The sequence below is a fragment of the Mesoplodon densirostris genome, chromosome 2 (assembly GCF_025265405.1).
Source record: "Mesoplodon densirostris isolate mMesDen1 chromosome 2, mMesDen1 primary haplotype, whole genome shotgun sequence".
Taxonomy (NCBI): domain Eukaryota; kingdom Metazoa; phylum Chordata; class Mammalia; order Artiodactyla; family Ziphiidae; genus Mesoplodon; species Mesoplodon densirostris.
The window spans coordinates 144,106,535-144,130,717 of record NC_082662.1 but is presented as its reverse complement, the minus strand read 5'-3'; the positions used below and the strand labels follow the sequence as shown (position 1 = coordinate 144,130,717).

The 24,183-nt window shown below is 50.2% G+C and overlaps 1 protein-coding gene across 2 annotated transcripts in view; it reads right to left on the bottom strand.

Annotated features, from left to right (window-relative positions):
• PIK3C2B (phosphatidylinositol-4-phosphate 3-kinase catalytic subunit type 2 beta) overlaps positions 1-24,183 on the bottom strand; it is a 39,615-nt gene continuing 15,432 nt past the window's right edge. The window contains exons 12-33 of one of the 2 annotated variants that reach the window (XM_060088448.1): positions 22,408-22,575; positions 21,739-21,850; positions 20,206-20,348; positions 18,851-18,908; positions 18,720-18,766; positions 17,464-17,557; positions 17,232-17,326; positions 16,592-16,772; positions 15,581-15,688; positions 14,864-14,956; positions 13,911-14,040; positions 12,945-13,081; positions 8,668-8,837; positions 8,013-8,169; positions 7,562-7,671; positions 6,449-6,650; positions 5,853-5,977; positions 4,518-4,635; positions 3,125-3,206; positions 2,616-2,722; positions 876-1,004; positions 1-171 (exon numbers count right to left, since the gene is read on the bottom strand). In XM_060088448.1, coding sequence (XP_059944431.1) covers positions 1-171; positions 876-1,004; positions 2,616-2,722; positions 3,125-3,206; positions 4,518-4,635; positions 5,853-5,977; positions 6,449-6,650; positions 7,562-7,671; positions 8,013-8,169; positions 8,668-8,837; positions 12,945-13,081; positions 13,911-14,040; positions 14,864-14,956; positions 15,581-15,688; positions 16,592-16,772; positions 17,232-17,326; positions 17,464-17,557; positions 18,720-18,766; positions 18,851-18,908; positions 20,206-20,348; positions 21,739-21,850; positions 22,408-22,575 — 2,737 coding nt within the window. Of the gene's footprint in view, positions 172-875; positions 1,005-2,615; positions 2,723-3,124; positions 3,207-4,517; positions 4,636-5,852; positions 5,978-6,448; positions 6,651-7,561; positions 7,672-8,012; positions 8,170-8,667; positions 8,838-12,944; positions 13,082-13,910; positions 14,041-14,863; positions 14,957-15,580; positions 15,689-16,591; positions 16,773-17,231; positions 17,327-17,463; positions 17,558-18,719; positions 18,909-20,205; positions 20,349-21,738; positions 21,851-22,407; positions 22,576-24,183 lie in introns of both variants that reach the window. The other variant, XM_060088447.1, reaches the window with a different exon arrangement.

Sequence of the window (24,183 nt, the reverse complement as noted above, 5' to 3'; positions counted from 1 at the left end):
TCAAGATCCCAGTGCGAACCAGCCGGTCTTCTCCTGGGCCAGGTCCAGCTCTCGCAGGCGGATGTGCACCTCCCCCAGCAGAACGTTCTCCCAGAATCCTTGCTCACTCAGCACACTCAGCTGTAGCTCCCGCTGCTGCAGGTCTCCCTTGGGGATTCCATCATATACCAGCTGCAAATGCAAAATTGGGAAGAAAGGGAAGTAGTGAGACAGGGAACATGGAAGGGGGAGATGCTTAAGTCTGTGGTGGTGTGATCTGATCTGGCTGAGACCACTTTACCTCCCCAACCAGACAGAGCCGGAGGGAACAGAGAAAGCATAAAGCAACCCAAGGGAAGCTTTAAAGAACCCTGCTCTTGGGGGGACTTCCCTGGTGGCGCAGTGGATAAGACTCCACACTCCCAATGCAGGGGGCCCAGGTTCGACCCCTGGTCAGGGAGCTAGATCCCACATGCATGCTGCAACTGCAACTAAGACCTGGCACAGCCAAATAAGTAAATAAAAAATAAAAAAAAATAAAGACCCCTGCTCTTAGCTCAGAGCTCAAGCAACTGAAGGCTTGTCATTGGGTCACAGCTCATTATCAGCAAAGGACCAGCAGGCTCTTCCTCCCCACGGACCATGCCCCAGCTGTGGAGTCCCTACCCTAAGTGTCAGCAAACTTTTTTACATAAAGGGCCAAACAGGAAGTATTTTAGGCTTTATAGGCCATACATTCTGATCTATGTCAGGATGACTCAACCCAGCCGCTACAACATGAAAGCAGCCACAGACAAGACTTAAATGAATAGTAATGGCCACGTCCCAATACAACTTTATTAGCAAACTGGCACAGTCGGCCAACCCCAGCCCCACCCAGCACCTTCTCCACATACCATCTCATTGTAGGTGGGGTTGCAGGTTTTCCGGGCCACTTTGGTTTTCTTCTTAGTGGTTTTCTGAGGGTCAGGAAGGAGGTAAATCTTGACATAGGGGTCGGGATCATTCCCATCCTGGAGCAGTTGCTACAAAGGGAATGAAAACCAAAAAAAAAAAGATGAAGGTTTTTCTATCTGTCTCTCTATCACCATTCCTGTGATCCCTCCCTGATCCAGACCCTAGCTTCTTGCAATGCACAATAATTTATGTTTCCCAGCTCATTGCATTCTGCTAGAAACACCTACCATGGTAACGTTAGGTGTCCTCCTAAAACATCAATCAGATTGCCTATGATATCCAGTCTATACTTTGTATACGAATGCTCAGGGCATGCCATAACTTGGTCTGTTCTGAATGAACCATCATGTCCCCAGATATCTCTGCCCAATATCTTTTGTCTATTTTGATCCAAGTAACCCCTAAGAGGTAGAGAAATGAGTCAGAGAGACTAAGTTGCTTGTTCAAGGTCAGCCAATTAGTGATTCACTCAGCCTGATCCTTTTAAAACTTAAGTCAGATCTTGTCACGCCTCTGCGCAAAACCCTCCAAGGGCTCCCATCTAACTCACGGAGAAGCCACACTCCTGACTGTGGGACCAAGGCTCTGGTCTGCCCTCTCCAACCTCACCATCTGCTATTCTCCCCTCTGCTGCAGGGGCTTCAGCCACACTGGCCTCCTCCTGTGGTTCCTGACATGCCCCAAGCAGGCTCCTGACTAGGGCTTTTGGGTTTAACTTCTCCGTCTGCCTGGAGCAATCCTCCCTCAGATGTATGTGCATGGCTCCCTCCCTCACCTCCTTCCACCTTTGCCCAAATACCTCCTCATCAATGAGGGTTTCCCTGGTCACTCTGCAAAATTGCTGCTAGCTTCATTCCACCCCAGTATTCTTTCTCTTCTTTATTTCTCGCCAGAGCACTTACCACTATCTGACTTGCCATATATTTAACTTAACTATTTGTCTGTCTGCCTCTTCCTACTAGAATGTAAGCTCCCTGAGGGCAGGGATTTTATTTGTTTACCCTTGTATCCAGAGCTAATGTATGAGTGCCTGGCACATAGTAGGCAGTTGATGAAGAGTTGTTGAATAAAATGAATGAATGATTCGGTAAGAGTGAAACCCAGATCTCTCTGATTCCAAAGTTCATGTACCTCCTGCTACATACTAATGCCCCAACCTGCAAAAGGCCAGCACATTGCAGTATTCAGTAAGAGTTCCCTTCCCCTTCCACTCACAAGGTTCTTAGAATCATACCAAAAATGTAGTGATTATACTCTGCCTTGATTATGCTTGAAGGATGTCACATGGCTGCCTTACCTCTATAACCAGGAAATAAGCCCCTTGGGCCTCTCCCTTATAATAATCACCATAATAATAATACAAGGCACTATGTCAAGTGCTCTACATGCATTATCTCATTTAATCCCTATAACAACCCTATGAGATAGGTACTAACATTATCCTCATTTTAACGAGGCTAAGAGTAATTGGGCTACTTGCCAAAGACCACAGGTAGTAAGAAGCTGTGTCTAGTATTGCTTGGTCATACCATAGGCCTAGCATGGTAGCAGGCCCATTGGGTATTCATTCAGTAATCTTTGTGGTTACTCTCACGAGAGGGGGGCAGAAAAGGTCTGATCAGTCAGAAAAGTACCAGAAGAAAGATAAAGATCCAAATGAGGACTGTGTATGCACTTACCAAGCCCCGAATATGCATCACCATGATGAAGAGTTTGTTGTTTTTGTAGGAGATGGACAGCTTCACCTCTCCCCCAACCTTCCCGACCGGCCGGGCCCATGTGCCATCTGTAGGGACAAAGGAAACTAAGAAAGGTCATGAGGCCAGCCCTGTCCCCGTCTGGTGCCAGGCAGACGTTTCTGTTTTCTTCTGACCCCCTGCCAGTAACTCCACATCAGAGTCCTGATACCCCCATCGGGGATCTGCCAAGTGGCATCCACGAACATGACTCAGAGTTGGGTTGGGGGTGTCTATCCAATTCCAGTGTGTAAGGATATCCAGTCCCTGGGGAATCTGCTCAAGGAGCTGTGGACCCACAGCCTGAGTGGGAAACCAGATTCTCTAGCCAGTAAGCAAAGGAACAGAGACAAGTCAAGGAAAGAGAACTGGGAAGAGGCAGGGGCAGGAAAAATGACCTTTGGGAATGGTTCAGAGAGGTTGGCAGAAATGTCACAGAGAAGGCACTGTACCTGAGGACTTGGGAGCCAGGCTGGTGCCCGCAGCCTTCTCATCCCGGGACAGGGGGTGGAAGAAGGTGTACACCAAATCACACTGGAATGGAATCAGAAAACAGGGTCATTCCTCCGTAAGACAATGGCCCAGTGAAAAAAGGAAAAGGACTGTTCCACATTAAAAGAGACCTATGAAATGTGACAAGCAAATGTAATATGCAGTTCTTGTTTGGGTCATGGCTCAAACAAACCAACTGTTAAAAGAATTTTGGAGATGACAGGGACATTTTGAATATGGACTATGTTTTGGGTGATATAATGACAGTGTAGTTATGTAAGATTATGTCCTTGTTTTTTAGAGATGCATAGTAAGTACTTAGGGGTAGAAGTCACGATGTCTGTGATCTACTTTAAAATATTTCATAAAAAATAGATGACTCAAACATGTCAAAATAACAACTGTTTAAGTGATGGATATATAGGCATTCATTATACTGTTTCTCTATTTTCCTATATGTTTTGAAAGTTCTCATAATACAAAAGTTTAAAAAAAAGAAAAAAAATCAAATAAAAGTAGGTCACATCAGGTCAAAAGCAGTCTGTTCTTGGAATTCCCAGGCAGTCCAGTGGGTAGGACTTGGCGTTTCACTGCTGGCAGGCCAGGGTTCAATCCCTGGTCAGGGAACTAATGCCTGACCCAGCCTTGGACAAAGACCATGAATCCTACTTTTGAGAATGTTTACTAAGCAATTAGGGAAAACAAAAACAAAAACTAAAATGTGTGAAAATACCCACTCTAGCATTAATAGTGAAAAAAGGGGGGAGGGGAATGATCTAAATATCTTTCAAGAAGCGAATGGTTAAAGAGATTATGGTATTGCAAGTTGGTGTATTAATTTGGTACACATATTTAAAGTTATGCTTACTATAAACACTTAAGTGAAAAAAGAACAGAATATAGCATTATATCTAAGCTATGACCGCTATAAAACTGTAAAAGTCACATTTATATATGGATAAATAGGAAGGAAACATGTAAGTGGGGTTAGATGGTTTTTTAGGCTGATGGGACTCCGGATGACTGTATTTGTCTTTATGCCCATTATAGTACCATTTGTTTAAAGAAAAATCTAGGCGGATACACACACTCAACCTGCTCAAAACCTTCCATTTCCTCAGGCTCTTTCTCACTACAGGCACGTAACACGGACATGTCTCTCCGCGTGCCCAGCTGCATGTTTGTGCTTCACTGCATTTCTGTGCATAGTCCCGTGGGGCTGGAGCCACGACCCACCCACCTCTTCCAGACCCAGAAAAGCCAGGTCCCCTCCACGATTGCCACCCGCTTCCGTCCGCATCCCCCACCCCCCACCAGCGCCAGGGACAGCCAGGAACAGAGGCAGCCACCCACCTCGGCCACCTCAGGGGCTGCGTGGATCAAGTGCCAGATGTAGCCATTTAACTCCTCCCTCCGCCGCTCCGCCATCGCCTCTCCCCGTGAGCGGCCAATCACAAAGCGACTAGGGAAGCTGGACGGCAGGTGGGCAGTGGCAGGTGGGCAGTGGCGACGCAGGAGGGGGAAGATGGGGAAAGATAATGAAGAGGCAACAGGATTTAGTCACATTTCACTTGCATTTTCAGTCACCCGATCTGCATTTCTCACCAGCCTCCATTCCCAAGGACCTTTCCCTGACTCCATGCCTCCCCCAGCTCCCCAGGTCTGTGCCAAGGACACACACGCAGCATCTCACACCAGACAGTTCCTAGGACACCGGATGAGAAAACCAAACTGTTGAGCAGAGTCCTACAGCTCCCCAGAAGTGCCTCAGTGGCTCTGGAGCCCCCAGTTTTCCCCATCAAGGTAAAAATTCACTTGAAAAATCGCTTTTTTAAATTGTTGTGAAATACACATAACATAAAATTTACCATCTTAACCATTTTTAAAATATATATATATATTTGATATGGACCATTTTTAAAGTCTTTATTGAATTTGTTACAATATTACTTCTGTTTTATGGTTTTTTGGGGTTGTTTTGGTTTTTGGCCACGAGCCATGTGGGATCTTGGCTCCCTGACAAGGGATCGAACCCACAGGCCCTGCATTGGAAGGGGAAGTCTTAACCACTAGACCGCCAGGGAAGTCTCCCATCTTAACCATTTTTAAGTGTGCAGTTCAGAATTAAGTACACTTACATTGTTGTGCAACCATCACCACCATCCATCTCCAGAACCCTTTTCATCTTGCAAAACTGAAACTCTATACCCATTAAACAACTCCCCATTTGCTCCCTCTCCCTGGCAACCACCATTCTACTTTCTGTTTCTATGAATTTGACTACTCTAAGTGCTTCATGTAAGTGGAATCGTACAGTAGAATAATATTCCATTTTGTATATACACTGCATTTTGTTTATCTATTTGAAACATACTTTTACTCTTTAGAAGATTAGAAACTTGGAAAAATCTTCAGATTCAGTCAATCCCCTGCCTTTAGACCCAGGTTGCTTTCCTGGCAGGTGGACCCAAGCTTATTTTCAAGGCTGGAGGAAGACCTCTTGAGAGCCTCAGAAGAGCATGACAAGCAGGGGGAGCACTTGTCATCAAACTCATTGCCAGGAGGAGAAAGCCAAGGACATAGGTCTTTTCTCCAAAGGGCAGTATCTCACTCCTGCAGTCCTGCCCAGCCCCCATCCGCTCTCCCTCCCCAGTATCCCTCAGTGCAGAGAGTAAAGGCAACAGCTACCTGGGCAGGAGGGAAGAAGGGAAGAGCAGCCGCAGCTTATTGTGTAATTCCTGGAACTCCTCAAATGTCCTCTGGATGTAAGTGGCCTCGTGAGCATTCTCTCGCATCACCTTTATCACATAAATCTGCAAAATCCAAATCTTAGAGAATACTCCCTGCCAAACCCTCTACACCCAATGAAGGGGGTAGGTGAGGGGACAGAAGTGTGTGTGTGTGTGTGTGTGTGTGTGTGTGCGCGCGCGCGCGCACGTGCGCATATGTGTGTTGGAGGAGTTATGCTTTCCAGAAGGAAGAGGATAAAAATGTCTCTAATGGAGACAAAGATAATATACATATGCAGCAAAATGAAAGCAAAGATTAACAAGAATCCTTGTTTCACAAGACCCTTGACTCAGAGGGAACAGCCATCCAACTCAGCTCCCTGATTGTAGGCAGGCCACTTGGGCAGTGGAGAAGGAAGGGGTGTGTGACTGCTCCCAGCACAGGGTGCTCAGTCAACTCCAGCGCCCACAGTGTGGAAGGGAAGAAACAGTCAGAACCCCAACAAGCTGGGGCAGTGGGGAGCAAGGGAGGGTCAGATCGGAGAAGACACTTACGTAGCCTTTGTTGGGGTGGAAGATCTTCTCGTGGCGGCAGAGAAACACATCAGTGATGCGGCCAGAGCTCTTGAGAGTGTGTGTGCGGGGAGCAAAGGAAAGGGTCAGCCGGTCGTCTGAGCCTGTGAACTTCATCTGAGCCAGGTTATGAATGAAAAAATTGAGCTTTGTGGCTACACTGCCGAGGCTGGACTCAATCAACCTGCAGGAGGATGGGAAGAAAAGGATGTGACCCCGCACCCAAGTCCCAACTGCCTGGCAGAACTATCTCGAGAAATATCCCCTGACACCTGAGACTAATACTCAGCTCAGATCAGATCATTTTCCCTGTGTGATATCCTCATAGAGTGCATGATTGCACACAATGATCAGCATACAGCTTATTTCTGTGAACCTGGGGGTCTTATCTCCCCCCACTGCCCACCTGAGCCAAAGACAGTTAAACCAAGGTAGGAAGGAATTAGGGACGCCACCGTGGGCTCACCATGTAAATGTCTAAATACTGTTGTCAAACTGAGTTTCAAGGTTCAGTACAATGGAACCTCACCAGACAAAGCTCAATCCAGAGATTTTAGTTCAAAAGGAAAGGTACTGTATTAGACCCAACAGAGAAAATTTAGCTCGCTAAGTTCCAAAAAGGGTGCATAATAAAATGGACAAAACAGTAGACATTAGTATACAGACACTTCCCTGCTTTCACACAAAGTGTGTCTAAGAACGTCAAATATGGGAAAACAGAACCGTGGAATTCCATGTTTTGACAAGGGGGAAGGTTCTGATCCAGAGAGCTAGAAACTAGTACAAAATCCCTACTATACATTGCCCCATAGACAAAATCCTTGACCGAGACATGGTGAGAATGCAAGTAGGGGATCGCAATACCTCTATATAAAGGTCAGCACCCAAGTGCAGACGGGAGACTGAGTCTGAGAGAAGTAAAATAATTTACCCAAGTCAAAGGCAAAGTTGGGACGACTGACCTATATTGTCAACTCTAAGCTCTGCCACTGGAGCTAAGCCTTTCCCGTTTCCCTAGCCCTGCTCTTCCCAATCCGGCAGCCTGGAAATTAACTACCCAGAGTGGGCAGCATTGTTTCATACGGAGAGTTTTACCTGGTGAAGTAGGTAGTTGCATTGGCCTCTGTGTCCTGAGGCCTCAGGGCATCATACACATACTTGAGGTCTTCTAGGTCTGAGAGCTCAGGGATCCCACAGGACAACATCTAGAAGAGCAAAGAAGAAGAGAGGGTGCCTGTAACAACAAGGAATTCTTGCTTCTTCCTTACCATAAGGCAAGATTTTCTACAGCTAGGCTCCCTAACCCTTCTAGAGGGTGGCAGGCAGATGCTGTGGGCAGTGGCTAGCAGTCCACAGGAACTGGGGGGGCTGGAGCAGGAAGTCAGATACCTGCAGACACCATTGTCCCCAGGTGGTCTGAGCCCTGCCTTTACCTAGGGCTCAGAGAAGTAGATCTCCAGAAATCCTTTGAAGCAAGACAAGGGAGTCTTAAAGATGGTGCCAGATGATAAGAAGGAGGGGTTCAGAAAGGGATGGAGCTCCTCACCAGGCCCAGAAGGTTGAGGAAGAGGTGGGTGTGCTTGCGAATGAGGTTGTAGGCTTGGCAGCAAAGGTCAACAAAATCATGGAAGCGGCTGGAAGGCTTGTCACCCCCGTTGATGACATACGCCATGTCCGAGGTGAAGACAAAGGGGGCACGGTCCCTGGGCCAAGGGGAACATACAGGTAGAAGGTCAACATGAAGGAGGAAGCCCATTTTGTGGGCTGCGTCAGGGGATGGTTCTCCTCATCCCTCAACACCTGTGTGAAATGGATAGATGTGGCTCCTCTAACATTTTCGTTTTTCTTTTCCTCCCTTAATCTTAAAAAATCCCCAAACACATCCTTCATTGGTTCCTTGCCTGTGAGCTAGTGATATTTTCCCTGGATATCTAGTTGTATCCCGTTTTGCTGTGGTTTGGGCTCATTTCCCTTTGCTCAGTCCTCAGCAGTGAGGGACAATGGCTGGTGCCTGCCCTCTTCTGCAAGGCCCTGAAAGGACTTGACCTCTTTCTCAGTCTTCTCTTCTCCAAAGCTGCTCAGCCCAGGGACCACACTCTGCAGTGCGGGCCCTCCCATCACGGGCTCGTGTTCCAGCTCCGAACCATTTCCGCTGACCTCCCTGGCCTACACGCACATCCTGGCTTCAGGAGACCACTTACCGCTTGATGTTCCCGAACATCTGGGCGTGGCCCAGGAAACGGCCAAAATCTATGTGGAACATGTGGCCAGTCGTCTTCAGCATGATGTTGTCATTGTGACGGTCACAGATGCCCAAGACGTACGTGGCCACACAGCAGCCAGCACAAGAATAGATGAAGTTCTCTACCGCCTGGGAGAAGGAAGGCAGAGGGGAGGAGGGGACATAAAGCTGGTGTGGAGGGACCCCAGGGGCACAGCCAGACTGAATTCAGCCAGCCCCGCCCCTCTCTCATGAGTCCAACAGCTCTCACATCTGCCTGTTCAGCCTTCATCACATACTTACACACTGATGCACACGGAAACTTCTCTTGTATCTTATGGGGCAAAAGGAGATGGAAGGCTTATAAGTATATCTCCACCACGTTATCTGCAATTCACCACCTTCTGCACCTTTCTTTCTCCTTGGGAAACTGGTTGGAAAGACAGTGCACTGATCCGGGAGCCCAGACTTGACCAGCCCATAATCAGGGAAGACTGATGTTTACAACTTTCCCAACTGTTTGTGGTGACCTTAACTCAAGCACAGCAAGGAGGCAGCTGACTTAAGGGCCTCTTCCTGACCCTGCTCAGAATTCTTCTGTCCTTCTCCCTGCCCCCAGTATGACTCCCATTTCCACTGTTCTTGGTAACAGATGAATGCTAATCTAATTAGTCACTTCACTCCAAGGAAGAGCTGAGGCAGCTTAACACTTCTAGGGGATGTTTTACACTCGAAAATCAGACACCTCTAGTTGGTAAAATGTGTTAGAGCAATTTCTGAGTTTAAAGCAGGAGGGGAGGGAGTAAGGGGTTGGATCTACCTTATTTTTTCTGGTCAGCATTTGCCCCCTTATCTGTCTTTCCAGTAAAAACTGTATGGAATTAGTGAATAGACACCTTTCATCCTCTAAATCCTCTGTGTGAGGTTTCTGGAATTCCCAAGAACTCAAGAAAGACTCATCAGCAGAGGCAACAGTTGTCACAGCCAAGTAAGAATGGACAAAGTTGGGAATGAGAGAAATCTTCATAGAACACATGCCCTTCCCACCTCCCTCTGCAAGCTTTCCCCCAGCCTTCAAGGACCTTCCTTGAGCTCCATACCTTTCCCAGATCTTACCAGCCTGCACTGACTCCTCCCCATTGAGCCCCTACAGGCACCATTCACTCAGAACTTAGTATTCTCACTTTCCCAGGGTCCAGGGATCTTATCTCTCAGCAGCCTCTTGGCTGTTCCACAGGCTTACTTCAAAACTAGCTACACACAGGGCTTCCCTGGTGGCGCAGTGGTTGAGAGTCTGCCTGCCTATGCAGGGGACAAGGGTTTGTGCCCCAGTCTGGGAAGATCCCACATGCCGCGGAGTGGCTGGGCCCGTGGGCCATGACCACTGAGCCTGCACATCTGGAGCCTGTGCTCCGCAACGGGAGGGGCCACAGGAGTGAGAGGCCCGCGTACCGCAAAAAAAAAAAACAAAACTAGCTACACACAGAAATCCCCTGGCTACTTGTTAAATTAAACCAGCTGACTAATCCCTAGGAAGTTAAGAATAGAAAGTTTGTAAAGAAATCACAGAATGTACCTTCTGGAAGAAAAAGAGATTTCTATGATAGGGAAATATATAATTGAAAAGAAACCACTCAATAAGTATAACCCATCAACTCCCAGTCTTAACCATCTCCATCAACCTGTCTTCGTGTCACAGATGTTCTTTCTACCTGAAAGGCATCCTATTTTGACTCACAAAGCAGCTATATGCCTGTACTCTGCCACAGAGTAAGTAACTAGTCTCATCACCTAAGTTATGCAGGGTGTTGGCTGCTTACTGGCAGGAAGTCTCACTGTATAAAGAGAGCTCTCCTGATTTAAGGGGTTTCACTTATAGGATGGAGGTACTCTGCTGAGTAGGTGGCCAAGAGACAAGTAACTCTAGTTCTTTCCTCCTGCAAGGCACCATAAGAAACTACCAGCATCATTCTAACAGAAAGACTAGAAGAGCTCAGAGCTATTTTTGAAAGACTGATATTAAACATTGAGACAGGGCTTCCCTGGTGGCGCAGTGGTTGAGAGTCCGCCTGCCGATGCAGGGGACACGGGTTCGTGCCCCGGTCCAGGGAGATCCCACATGCCGCGGAGCAGCTGGGCCCGTGAGACATGGCCACTGAGCCTGCGTGTCTGGAGCCTGTGCTCCACAACGGGAGAGGCCACAACAGTGAGAGGCCCGCGTACCGCAAAAAAAAAAACAAAAAAAACCCCATTGAGACACTGAGTTAGTTTCTCTCTGTGTGTATTCTTGTTGTACAAGCTTTTATAATATTTATTATGACTCTTTATTACATTGGCAAGGAGTAATCATAATTCCAGCACCAAGCACAGTGCTTCTGTATGGTGGCTGCTTAATACCTGAAAACTACATGTTAGTATACATAGTATATAGGGTTGAGGGAGGGAGGAAACAATATCACTCCTTTCCAAGGGTAGAGGACCTTAACATTTACAACATACAGGGGATGGGTTTTGAGGGATGGGAAAGGGAAGAAAGGGCTTTCCAGGCAAAGGAAATACTATCGTCTAAAGGTATTGAAGAAATGCAAGTAGCTCCCTAAACTACAGCATAAATTATCATAAGATGGGGAGGTGCAGTGGATGAGATCACAGGGGCAGGCAGGGCTGGATTACTGAAGGCCTTGCGGCAATGCTGTGGATGACCGACTCATCTTTTAGGACACAGGGAGCCTTTGAAGAATTGAGAGCAAAGGAGTGACATGAGCAGTTTGCGCCTTATTTTAAAAGACTCTGGGGGCTTCCCTGGTGGCGCAGTGGTTGAGAGTCCGCCTGCCGATGCAGGGGACACGGGTTCGTGCCCCGGTCTGGGAGGATCCCACATGCCGCGGAGCGGCTGGGCCCGTGAGCCATGGCTGCTGAGTCTGCACGTCCGGAGCCTGTGCTCCGCAACGGGAGAGGCCACAACAGTGAGAGGCCCGCGTACCGCAAAAAAAAAAAAAAAGACTCTGAAATCCAGCAGAGGATGGTAATGGAAGGAGGAGAGGCAGTCCAGTAGTTCAGGGGACAGAAAGCAAATGGCTGAAAGAAATGGTAAGAAGAGGACAGATTCAAGAGACACCTGGGGAACAGGGCTTGGTAAAGCAGAGGAGAGGCAGAAGGAAACATCAAGAAGACTCATGGCTCTGTCTTGGGTGACTGCACAGAGAGAGTCATACCATCCAGAAACACAAAAAGCAGGTTTCAAGAGGACAAGGAGAGACAGAAAGCTCGGTTTTGCCTATACTGAGTTTGACGTACAGGTGAAACACAAGCGGAGAGGTCCAGCAGTCGGGTGGTGAGAGAGGGAAAAGGGAATGGCTTTGGAAGTCATCAGTAAGTGGGTGGTAAAGTAATAAGAGATGATGAGCTGGCACGAGAAGAGTACAAAGAGCACAGCAGGCCAGGAATTAAACCCTGGGGAATGCAAACATTTAAGGCCTCGGAAGATCATCTAATTACATGTTCACTAAACAACATTCTGATTATAATTTGGTTGCCCACGTAGGTTCTCCTTCAGGGATAAAAGCCATTGATCAATATAAGTTAGTATATGGATCGCTTCTGATTTATGGCCATTCTCTTATGAGCTTGGTTATTATGATTTATTCCTTCCCCTAAACTTAATTAACCCAGAGGCAAGAGCCATGAAGCTGTGGACCAGCCACAGAACACAGCAGGTCACCAAGGCCCTACCACCCAGTACAGACCCGCCTGAGGAAGGTCAGCTACCTTTTCTATCATCTCTGTCTCATATCTATCCTCAATCCTGGCTTCTGGTTATATGCTTGTCACAAACCAGCTCCATAACTGGGAACAAATGAGTGAGTCTTAATTCACGTCTATGAAAAGAAGAGTTGGATAAAATGATCTCTAAAGACTCTTCCAACTCTTGTTCTGCAAAGCACCACTGGACTCCTTTCAGGACACAGGAGGACCTGAATAGGTTCGTGACTAAGAGGGCCCCCTCCTCCAAACTCAATCTGCCAGAGGAACTCAGCGAAGGCTTCCCAGTTGGATACCAGGGGATGTTCTTGGTCAGCTTACAAAAGTCATTTGACCCACCTCTAGACATCTGGAGGCACCAGCCAACCAAGAGTGTTTCTTTCCTCCCAATACAGCTGAGCTGTCTTCTCTGTGCATGTGTGGGCCTTGTGGGAACACAGTGTGCCAGAGTCACGCACATCCCACCCCAGCTTCACCCCCACGCTTCAATCCTACCTTCTCGTACTCGTCCTCCCCAGGGTTGTGCTTCTGCAGCCAGTCGGCTAGGGGCCGGTCCTTGAAGGAGCCGGTCACCCCGTGCTCCACCTGGATCTTGCGCAGGGTCTCAGAGTTGGGGATCATCTCTACCATCCCTGTGAGGGGAGACATCAAGTCACTCTCCAGAGCAGAGAGAAGGCGTCTGTCAGGAGAGGACTACAAGAGCTTTGCTGGATGCTTCCCTGTAAATTAAGCTCTAGGGTATTTGGACAAAGTCTGATAATAAGGGGAAAGATCATTCCCCTGGTTTCATACTCCATGCTGTGACTCTTTGGTCCCCCCAGCTCATAGCCATGATCCTTTTTTGTTTTAACTTTTACTATGGGATTTTCAAATACATATAAGAATAAAGAAATGGTATCATGAACTCACACAAAACCAGTTTCAAAAATTATCAACACTTTGCTAATCTTGTTTCATCTATTTCACTCACCCAGCCCTGCTTCCCCCTCTTCTCTTCCACCCTCCCACTACCCCATTCGCAGCTGGAGTACTTTTAAGTAAATCCCATACATGTCATTTCACTCATAAGTATTTCAAGTATAACTAGCAAGGACATAACCACCATGCCATTATCACATCCAAAAATTCAACAACCATTCTTTGATCGTCTAACCCAGTCTACATGCAAATTTCCCCCAACTGTGTCAAAAAGTATCTGTTTACAGTTGGTTTGTTAGAATTGGGATCCAAAGTCTACACAGTATGCTTGGTTATGTCTCCAAGTCTGCTTTACTTTATAATAGTCTCTCTCCTCTGCCTTCTTTTTTTAATGCCATTCCACAGCTGCTAATGGGATAATCTTGCCCTTTTCATTTTTCTGGAGAAGGACACAGTTCTCGTCAGGGAATGGTAAAAGGGCAGTAAGCAAGAATGCCCCCCACGCCAGCTGCCCAGTCAGAGCCCTGCCCACTCCCTACTGACCTCTCCCACGGCCAGTGGAGAAGCAGCGGAAGAGGACCATGCGCATGTCCAGCCCCTCCTGGACCCAGATCTTGCTCATGATGCGAATCATCTGCAGGGTCAGCATGTCCTGGCGAAGGTCGTCCCCACACTGGATGAAGGAAGACAATGACCGGAACCACCTCCCCCACTTCCTCCAGCTCCCAGATCTCCCAGGAGGGCAACCTTGGCCCAGACTAGTGACCAGGGACTGCTCAGTTCTCCCACCTCACACTCAGACCTGCTCACACCCGGTCAAACACCAGAGATGGGCCAGGAACCACATTTTGCCCGTGTGGTGTTCCAGCTCTTCCCCCAACCCCACGTCCCCATTTACACTGAAGTCAGGGTCCTCTTCTTCATGCAGCCTTCCTGACCATCAAAGCCTTAAAACTTGAATGTTTACACCTTGGATTTGGAACTTACACACAACAAATATATGTTACTAAGTCACACATGCCTTTCATTTCCCCCACTGGATTGTCCGCTCTGAGACTATCCTTTATTCCTCAGAATCATGGATGTACCAGTTAGAGGCACCTTAAGATTCATCTAAGTCCAACCTGCACCTGATTTATGAATTTCCTCTTCAGCACGCCTGCCATAGTCATTCAGCTTGAATACTCCAGGGACAGCCAGGTCAGCACCTTATCCATTCCACTGCTGAGGTAGCTCTGCCTTCTAGAAAGCGCTTCTGATATTGAGCTGTCAGTTACCTCCTTACGCATCCCAACACTGTTCCTAGCCCTCTGGGGCCACACATAATTAATCTATTTCCTTTTTCACCCGATAGTCTTTCACACACTAAAATGGCAGCATCAGTGTGGACCAGCAGGAAGAGAATGGCCCTGAGGCTGCTTCTGCCACCCTTGGATTCCCACCTCTCCTTCTCTCTACCATCTACATTCCACCAGGCTTGAGAGAAGTGTCCTCACCTTGAAGATGACACGGATGTTCTCGCCCAGCGGATCCACATTTTGGAAGGAGAGCTTGAGGGGGACTGCATTGGAGTTGAAGTAGGAACAGTCCTGCCACAGTAGAGAGGGTAGTGATGAGGGTCAGGGTGGCACAGGCCCAGGAAGGAAAACGGCCTCTCCAACTCTCCACCAGCTGCTGCTCATTGTTTCTTCCAGATTTCTGCGGAGCCCATATTCCTTTCCTCCCTCCCTACTGCCATCACCCTGGTTCAGTTTGTTATGACTTCAGCTCCTGCGCCTGGTCTCTCATCCCTTCAGTTCACTCCACACACAACTTACTAGTTGTGTGACTTCTGGCAAGTCGTGTGTCCCACCTATAACTCAGTTTACTCCTCTGTAAAATGGGGCTCACAACAGCACCGACTTCATAAGAGTCGTGAGGATGAAATGTGATAGCCAAAGGAAAGCACTTAGAACAGTGCCAGGCACAGAGGGTGTGCTCGATCACCAGCCTGGACTTCAACCCCGACACCGTCAGCAGAGGCACTTGCCCAGCCCCCAACCCAGTTCCTCCACCCCGCAGAGCTGTCGGGTAAAAGTCCATACACATTAGCGTTGGCAGGAGGCCCCACATATGCCTTTCTTCCGCACCTCTCTCGACAACCAGCTCAGTGAGGACCTGGCTTCCACTGAGCCCTCCCCACTCCGAGAGCCCCAAACCTACCAGTCACTCACCCTGGGCACGATGCCCCTAACCAGCAGACTGGGGCTAAGCGGCAGGCGGCAGGAGCCATGGAGGGCAAAAAACTGCCCCACCTCCTCCAGGCCCGTGCGGAGAATCCCCTGGTGGGGAAAGGAGAGCAGGGGTGAGGTGAGGGACCCATAAGCTCCACTCAGAGCCAGGCCTCTCCCAGGGGCGGGTGCCAGTAGTGGTTGGCATGGAAACAGTCACCCGAGAGACGTGGACAACCTCCTGGAGAAGGTGAAGAAGGAAGACTGCCCCACCCACACCACAGCCTGGGCCACAGCCCAAACACCTATAGAGACTGGGTGGATGACAGAATAGCTTAAAGCAGCCCACGGTGAACTGAGAGGGTGGGCTACAGGCCAAGGAGGAGTTGCCACTCGGGCCGTTGCCAAAAAAGCCAATCATCTAGACTTCACAGTCTCCCAATTTTTCAGTGTTAGCAACCAGGATCACTAATACTGGACTAATACAACCCCTTTGTGCAAACAGATAAAGGTGCGCCCTCTGGATGGTAGCAGCCCTGAGCCGTGGCTCACAGCACAGTGAACAAAGTATGACTGAATTTTAGCCCTCACTTGCCCCCCTCTGGCTGGGTACTCTTTTTTTTTTTTTTTTTTTTTTTTTTTTAATTGGTTTCTGCTTTATAACAAAGTGAATCAGTCATACATATACATCTGTTCCCACATCCCTTCCCTCATGCATCTCCCTGGCTGGGTGCTCTTGTGCAGTGAACAACTTACACAACTGGGCTTAGCCTTTAAGGTAAACAGTTAAATAAAAATTTTAATACTTCGCAAGCCAAAGAGAACACATTCCGTGGGCTGTATCCAGCTTGCAGACTGTCAGTTTGTAGCCTGTAGGTTAGGGAGACACCTCTTTCCAGCCCCTCACCAGAGATGGTTAAGTGCCATCCTGCTGGTCAAGATGCCTAAGAAGTTAATGACTGGCTGCAGAGGCCCAGAACTGGAAATGGGTAGAGGCAGCCTCACCCCACTCACCGGCCGTGCAGACGGGGCAGCCTCCCGGACCTGCTGGGCCAGCTTGGCCAGGGTACTGACAAGCCAGCACTGGCGGTTAAACTCCTCTCTCAGCCCCTTGCCACAGCAACACAGCAAGGCTGCCAGCAGATACTGGTAGCGGATGCTGAACTGAGAGTCCTTGAGGCCGTCTTTCAGCAACCTACCAGGCAAAGGGAGGGAGGAAGTCAGAACACTCAAAGGATAACAGGCAAGGGGGGGTGAGGAGTGGTCAGACCCAGCTCCGACTCCCTGGAAAACCCACCCCAAACTTGGGAAGGCAAACAGGCTCTGGATGCAAAACTTATACAGAGGTGTTCAGCCATATCTCAGTCTGCCCATGCTGTCTTTAAATAGGGCTCAGAGCCCTTCTGCATCTGGTTTCTCCTTGTATTTCTGCCATGCGTGGGTGGAGGGCAGGGCCAGGGATGATCCCCACTGCGCTTACATGCGGGTGAGCTGAGAGCCCCTGAGGAAAAGGTGCTGGCCCAAGGCCACCTGGTAAGTCAGCCACATACTGCAACCCACATGGCTCAGCTCCCCACCCTTGCAGGCTTAGAGTAAAACACTCCCAAGTGAAGGAGATGTGTCCACCTCTCCTCTTCCTGCACACAGTTTTTACCAGAAGAAGTAGTGAGTCACTCTCAAGTCAGAGACAGCTCGTTTCAGGAGGAAGCGCACCAAGGGGCTGTCCAGGTAGCACTCATACTTTAAGGCCTGTGTAGGAGACAGGGAACAGGAGGCTTTGTTGATTGCCTGTAATCTACACCAACTGCTATCCCTGCAGGATGCAGTCTGTCTTGGGGTCCTGGGGGTGGGACCATCAGAACTGGAGGGAAGGCCAGCTCACCCACCTGCACGAGCTGGGGCAAGTAGTCCAACAGCTCAGCATCAGAGAGGGAGCCAATCCACTGAACGGCCATACGACGCACCTCCTGGTCTGGGAACCTGCAAAATAGAGCCCAGGACCCTGACAATCCAGCCACAGGGTCTAAGGCACAGGAGTGAGCAAGCACCCTCACACCTGGGCCTCAGAGCCATGGGTGAACAAATGGCAATGACTCCCAGAATCTGCCAAAGCCACTAGAAGAGTCTTAAGCACCTTTTCTGGATTGCAACCGTTGAGAATGGCCCTGGCCCACGGTCAGAGTCAGCCTTGGGCCATGGAAGCCACTCTCACTCCCTGTATGAGTTCAAGAAAATGGGACAAAGTCCTCAACCCCACTCCCAAAGACCTCTTCCTTGACTCCCACTGTGCCAGAAATCCCACCATCAAAGAGCCCGCGTGAGGGTCAAAGCATTATCGTTTCTTGGTACCATCCTTTTAATGCAAAGCTTGCCAGGCAAATAACAGAGATCATGAAATTATATATAAGCCAGTACACCTAGCCAGAATGAGTTTAGCAGAGATTAGCAAAACCTTTGCCTCAATAAGTCCTGAAGGCAAAATACGTGGATCAGGTACATTTTAATTACTAAGAGTGGTAGAAAATAAACCAAGAACATTGGGTACCATCTAGGGGTTTGAGACTGGGAGCCTGTGTCCCCAGAGGAACGAAGGGAGAGAGGACTGTAAGAGCAGAACTAAGTGATAAGGTTTGGGTTACACAGGTGTGTGCATATGTCAAATCTCAGCAAATGTACACATAAGCCTTGGGCACTGACTTATATGTAAACTTTGTCTCAAAAGAAAAAAACGTAAACAAACATTGAGCTCTAGTTAATGTTATGCTTGCTAAAGTATTTAGGAAGGAGTTATGATGTCTCAATTTACTTCAAAATGCATAAAAAAATAAGATGTATTGATGGACAGTATATACACAATAAAGCAAATATAACAAATGTGAATGGTTAGAATTTAGGTGGTGGGAATATGGATGTTCACTATTAAATTCTCAGTCTTGTTGTATGTTTGAAAAATGTTCATAATATAACATGGGGGGTGGGGGTGGAATAAAATAAAGAAAGAGAAAAGGAGAAGTGGAAAAGCCCTGAATTTCCATGCCCACTTGACCATTCTCCCCAGGGCTGGCCAGGTCAGTGATGGGCAGTGCCAAGCCCTGGCTTCTGGAAGGACACGTGGTCAGGAAAGGTGGGTGTTACAACTCACGTGGCATGCAGGAGCCCCAGGGCATCCTGGTGGTTCATGTGGGTCCACTGCTTCAGGAGAGCGTAGATGTCGGGCAGGCAAGCCCACTCCCAGCTGGGGGCGCTAGCGAGCACCAGGGGGAGTGAGCTCACCTCCGAGTGGCAGTAATACCGCTTCTCCCACAGGCTCTTTTTGTCAGCATCAGTGAGCCTGGGGGTGGAAGTGGTAGGGGGAGGTGAGAGAGACAACAGAGTCAGCCAGAGGGTAAGGTACTCACGTTCCAAGAGAATGCTACACACTCCAATTCAGTAGTTGCCAACCTTTGCTGCATGTTACAATCACCTGAGGAGCTTTGTAAATGCCTCTTGTCCAGGCTACACCCAAAACCAATTAAGTCAGAATGTCTGGGGAAGGCAGGCATCGGTAATTTTAAAAATATCCCTAAGCGATTGCAATGTGTGAAGCAAACTCTGGGAGCCAGGGTCCAAATTGCATCTTTGATCCTTGACTCAGGGGCATCTCACACCAAGGCAGCATGCAGGGGCCAAGGGCACCGATTTTGCTACCCCTCCTGAGGATGCCCTTCGGACATCACTCCCAAGTAGAGCCACCAGAGGGCAGTGGTCCCCACTGCTCAGGGTCTGGGCAGCTGAGAGGCCTCCTGGGGCTTCCTGGGGCCAGCTGGAGGTTTTATAGGACCTGCAGCTAATTGGGTCTTGCCTGAGATCAGGTGTCTAATGGGAGAAGGGAGCTGAGGGGCTAATGAAGCAAGGGGTCAGCAGAGGAGTGGGGGCAGGGGAGGTCTGCAGTCACTCAGTGATTCTGGCTGCCCTGGGTGAGACACGAGGGAGATGAGCCCCATCTCTCTCATTTCCCCCAACTGCCACGTGCAAGGGCCATGCAGGAGCCAGAGAAGTATAGGAGAGAGCAGGCCGGTGGGGAGCCCAGACCCCACCAGCTCCTCCAGCCTCTTCAACCCTGGTGAGAGAAGCAGCCCCAAGGATGAGATCAGCTTGGACTCGCTTACCCCTGACAGCTGCCAGCTTGCCTTGACACCTGATCCTTTTTGGAAAGTGACAGGGCCAGAGAAATGCAAAGGCTGTGGGTGTGGAAGGGGCAGGAGGTGGGGGCAGGGTGGTAAGCATAGGGGCCAGCTGCCCCAGTGGACAGCAAATAGTACACAGCTTATCTGGGGGTGGGGCAAAGCTCTGGTCCTCTTGGCAAGCTGATTCTGGGCCAAGTCCCCATCGTGGGGATGGGTGTTCCCGGATCTAATATCCTGACTGTGAGCTCTCCACTTTGCCTAAGGTCAGCTCATGAAAAACGTCTGGGGGCTGCAGAGCTCTCTCTCCACCACTTCCTGCCTAGGCAGCAGTGCCCACCCTATCCCACCTCGACTCCCAAAGCAGGAGGACAGGGAACTGCTGGGAGGTAAGAGAAGGTCAGTTAGAACTCGAGAGACTTAGTGGAGGCCCGAGTCACACATGGGGGATGCCCTGGGCCTCACCAGTACAGGGACTCCTTCTGCATGATGCTTTTAAGCATGTGTTGGTCTTCCTCCCGGAGGCTGCCAAACTCATAGCGGGGGCTGAACTTGTCTCCAGCGGGGCTGGTGAACTTGATGTCGAAGGCTGAGGTGGGAAAGTCAATCTGGGAGATGACATCAGGGAAGTGAGGAGAGAGAACAGGAAGCTGGGTGGGGCTGCCACCTACCTGGGTCTCCAGCTCTTCTTTTACCCACCAGCCTTCCTGCCTCCCTTCCTCCCTCCCTTACCCTCAGATTCTTTGTCTGTAAAATAACCTTGTTGGACTTGGTGATCGCTAAAGTCCCTTCCAGCTACAACTTCCAGCGAAAAATGAGAAGGAAACAAAGAGAGAGAAAGAAAAACGGTCAAGTGAGGAAGAGGTTGGGCTGAGATGCATCTAGGTGAGGGGACTGGCCCCAGGCCAAACTCTGAACAGAAGCATCATTAGGCTGAGCCACTGGGAGCCTCCACGCCCAGGTTGGGGAGCCTTCAGTGTGGTCTTGGAGGGCACTACTGCCTGATGAAAAGTGGGACCACATGCCAGGTGAGAGCTCTGCCAACTCTGAAGCCTGCCATGCTGGGTTCCCTTGCTCTCTGCTGCCATGTTCATCCTTCTAAAATGGATGTCAGAGCTCAGGGAGCCAGTCCTCAAAGGGAGTTCCACATTCCTTCTTTGAAGAAATGTTTATTGAACCCTAATGTGTACCGAGCATTGTTCTGGGCCCTGGGCACAGAGTAGTAAATAAGACAGATAAAAACGCCTGCCTCGGGCTTCCCTTGTGGTGCAGTGGTTGAGAGTCCGCCTGCCGATGCAGGGGACATGGGTTCGTGCCCCGGTCCAGGAAGATCCCACATGCCGCGGAGCGGCTGGGCCCATGAGCCATGGCCCGTGAGCCATGGCCGCTGAGCCTGCGCATCCGGAGCCTGTGCTCCGCAACGGGAGAGGCCACAACAGTGAGAGGCCCACGTACCGCAAAAAAAAAAAAGAAACGCCTGCCTCTTGGAGCTTTCATTCTGTATGCACTTTGATATTCCATATTCCGTACAAAAGCATCTCATGACCATAAGAAAAGGAACCAGAAACGGTAACTAGACCTCGGACCTGACCAGCTCCTCCTCCTGTCCCCAGAGAATGGGTCCACCCCACTAGAGCACTGAGTGGCTGTGGGGAGGGCTTCCCCATGGGCCCCAAGAGGGGATGGCTCAGATTAGTAATATTAGGGTTCAATACAAGGAACTCTGAAGAGCTGAGCCCTGGTTGGCAAGGGTCTCAGACCCTGCCTTCAGGCTCCTTGAAATCAGTTAACCTCAAGGAGATGGGACGTAGCTTCCGCAGAACTTGCCCTCCCACTCCGGGTCTAACCATGTTCACCTAGTCGCTTCAGTCTCATCACCCCACGTGCCAAGTTCCGCACTTTCTCCTACTGCCCCAGCCCAAACCTCAAAGGGAAAACATGGAGCCAACTCTGGAGTGGTCCTGATGGGTCGGTGGGAGGGAGAGGCTGGGGTCTCACCTGCAGGATGACACTATCTGGCTGATGGAAATTAGGTGCACTCCAACGGGTACTGGGGCTTTCCTGTGTTGCTGGCCATAAGCCCAGAAGCTTCCGGCCACAGGTCAGGACTCTAAGGAGGATGGAAGGTGGGATAAGCCAACAAACCCAGTCGCTAAGGAGATGGTTCTCCTCCCGCTCTCCCTATCCAAAACTCTGCCTTTTCTGCTTGAAGCCACTGCCCAACTCCTCTCTCTCATTCTCCCCACAGACCACGGCCTTCTCTTTCTTCCAAGTCCTATAAAAACCCACCCCCTCCAGGAAGCCTTCCTAAGCTAACCACACCCTCCCTGATCTGGGTGACCTGGTGGCAGGGATGCCTTCATGATGTAGAGAGCTGGACTGGATGACCTCTAAGTTCCTTCCAATGACAAGACCAGATGACGCTGCCTGAGCATGCATATCCATGCCCCCTCCCACCAGTCCTGCCCAGTAGCTCTTGATTACATCAATTGTGCTGGCCACCAGTCCCGTGCCTTGGTCCTCTCCACCAGGGCTGGGACCCTATGGACTCTGCCGGTGAGCCCCACCTGGCCAACCTGCCCGAGGGGCATTGGCCCACGCAGCGGCCAGGCCTCTCTCCCTATCCCCTCCTCCCTGCCAAGGCCAAGCTGCCCTGGGCCCACATACTGCCTGAAGTTGAAGAGCGGAGCAGTGACCCAGCCCAGGGCTTCGGGCACCCGCCGCTGCTTATTGGACTCCGAGGAGCTCCCGGGTGGGGGGATGGGCAGAGCATAGAGAGTGGCACACAGCAGGGTCTCCCGAGGCAACCGGTTCACCTGCACAGGGAAGCAGATCCTAGGGAGGACAGGAAACCAAATCAGGAAGTGCCACCCCTGTGGCTTCCAGGGCCAGGTGGCCCAGGAAGTCAAGATGAGGCTGAGAACTTGGCCTCCCGATATGCTCCCTGGGTAAGCCTTCCTGCAGAACCAGGACAGATCCCAAACTGCAGGCAAAACCTCCACTCGATGCCTGCAGGAGGACAGTCTATATGTCTTTGCAGCCTCTTGGTAGAGTAAGACAAACATCCTCTGATTTTAAGGCTACCCACGGTGACCAGACAGAACTCACTTGGCCAGAGTCACCTAGAGTTCAGGTGTCTACATGCCCCATACCGTCAGCCATACTCCTTCCCTTGTTTTAGGATTTCTGCAGAGTCACCGAGAAGTTGCTCCTTTTGACAATCCTTCTCCATTGAACAATCCCCAACCCTCCCCAACCTCTTACGGCTGAGAGCAGCCAGGAAGCAGCAGCATGATCTCTGCCTTCAGCGCACCCTCCCCCACGGCCCTCCCACCTGTCTGTCCTCCCGTGTCCCCTTCTTCTCCTAACCCACTGGACACAAATAGTTTGTTCTCACCCCGAAACATTTTCAAAGCCAAAGGGATAAAAAGAAGGGGCTCCTCCAAGTCCCTGGGTGGTGAGAAAGCAAACTGGCAGGGCCCAAAGAACTGACACCGAAGCCCTTGCCAGTACCCAAGCCCAGATGGTCTCTCCCGTGCTCCCACGGCTGAATCACACCCGGCTACTCCCTCCAAGTTCAGGATAAGGGCCTGGGGTGGGGTGGGTGGAGAGGGGAGGGGAGCTGTGGGAAGAGGGAGGACCCACATTACCTTTCGGGGAAGCTGTCCCTGGGCCAAAGTCCATACTGTTACACCCTTCTGGCCAGCCCAGGGCCCAGCAGCTTTTATGCCAGAGGGCACAGAGGCAGGGCGGCCACCCCCAAGGTTAGCAGTTTCATGATCAAGCAGCCTCCCTCCACCGCTGCCCCTCACTCCTCCAGGGGAATCTCCGCGTAAGTGAGGCACTCCCTCCTTCCCGCCAGACTGGCAGGGCCCTGCCCTGTCCCAGCTGCCTCTACCATGGGGGCCCACAGCTATAATTAGGACCCCGCCAGCAGCCAGCGTACATGTCAGGCCAGGGCTTGGCTAGAGTGGCCGAGTGAGGCTGCTGGGCCTATTTTGAGAGTTAGCTGACCCCATGCTGCTACAGGGAGGGAGACAATCAGCTGACCCCACAGCAAAGAGGAGACGGAGCTGGTCCTGATCCCTTTCCTTTCAGCTTGAAGAGCCTTCCAGCTGGGCATCCAGAGAAAAAGAGAGTGAGGAACCTTTCTAGCTGAAACCGTCAACCAAGGCTCCTTCTCCTCAGCCCTTGGGTATATCTGGTATTCTAAAACCTCCCCCACGGACCTTCACCTGGGGTCAGTCAGGACAACCAGTAGGTTAGCTGTAGCCCTAAACTTCCTCCCTTCTGCAACCCATTCCTTAACAGCGCATCACAGGGGCTGACTCCTCCGGGCAGCGTTCCTGGGATGTGCCGGTTCCAGTCCTGGTTCTGCCTCTCACAACCTTGGGCAACTACTCACACCTCTGTGCCTCAGCTTCCTCATCAGTGAAAAGGGGG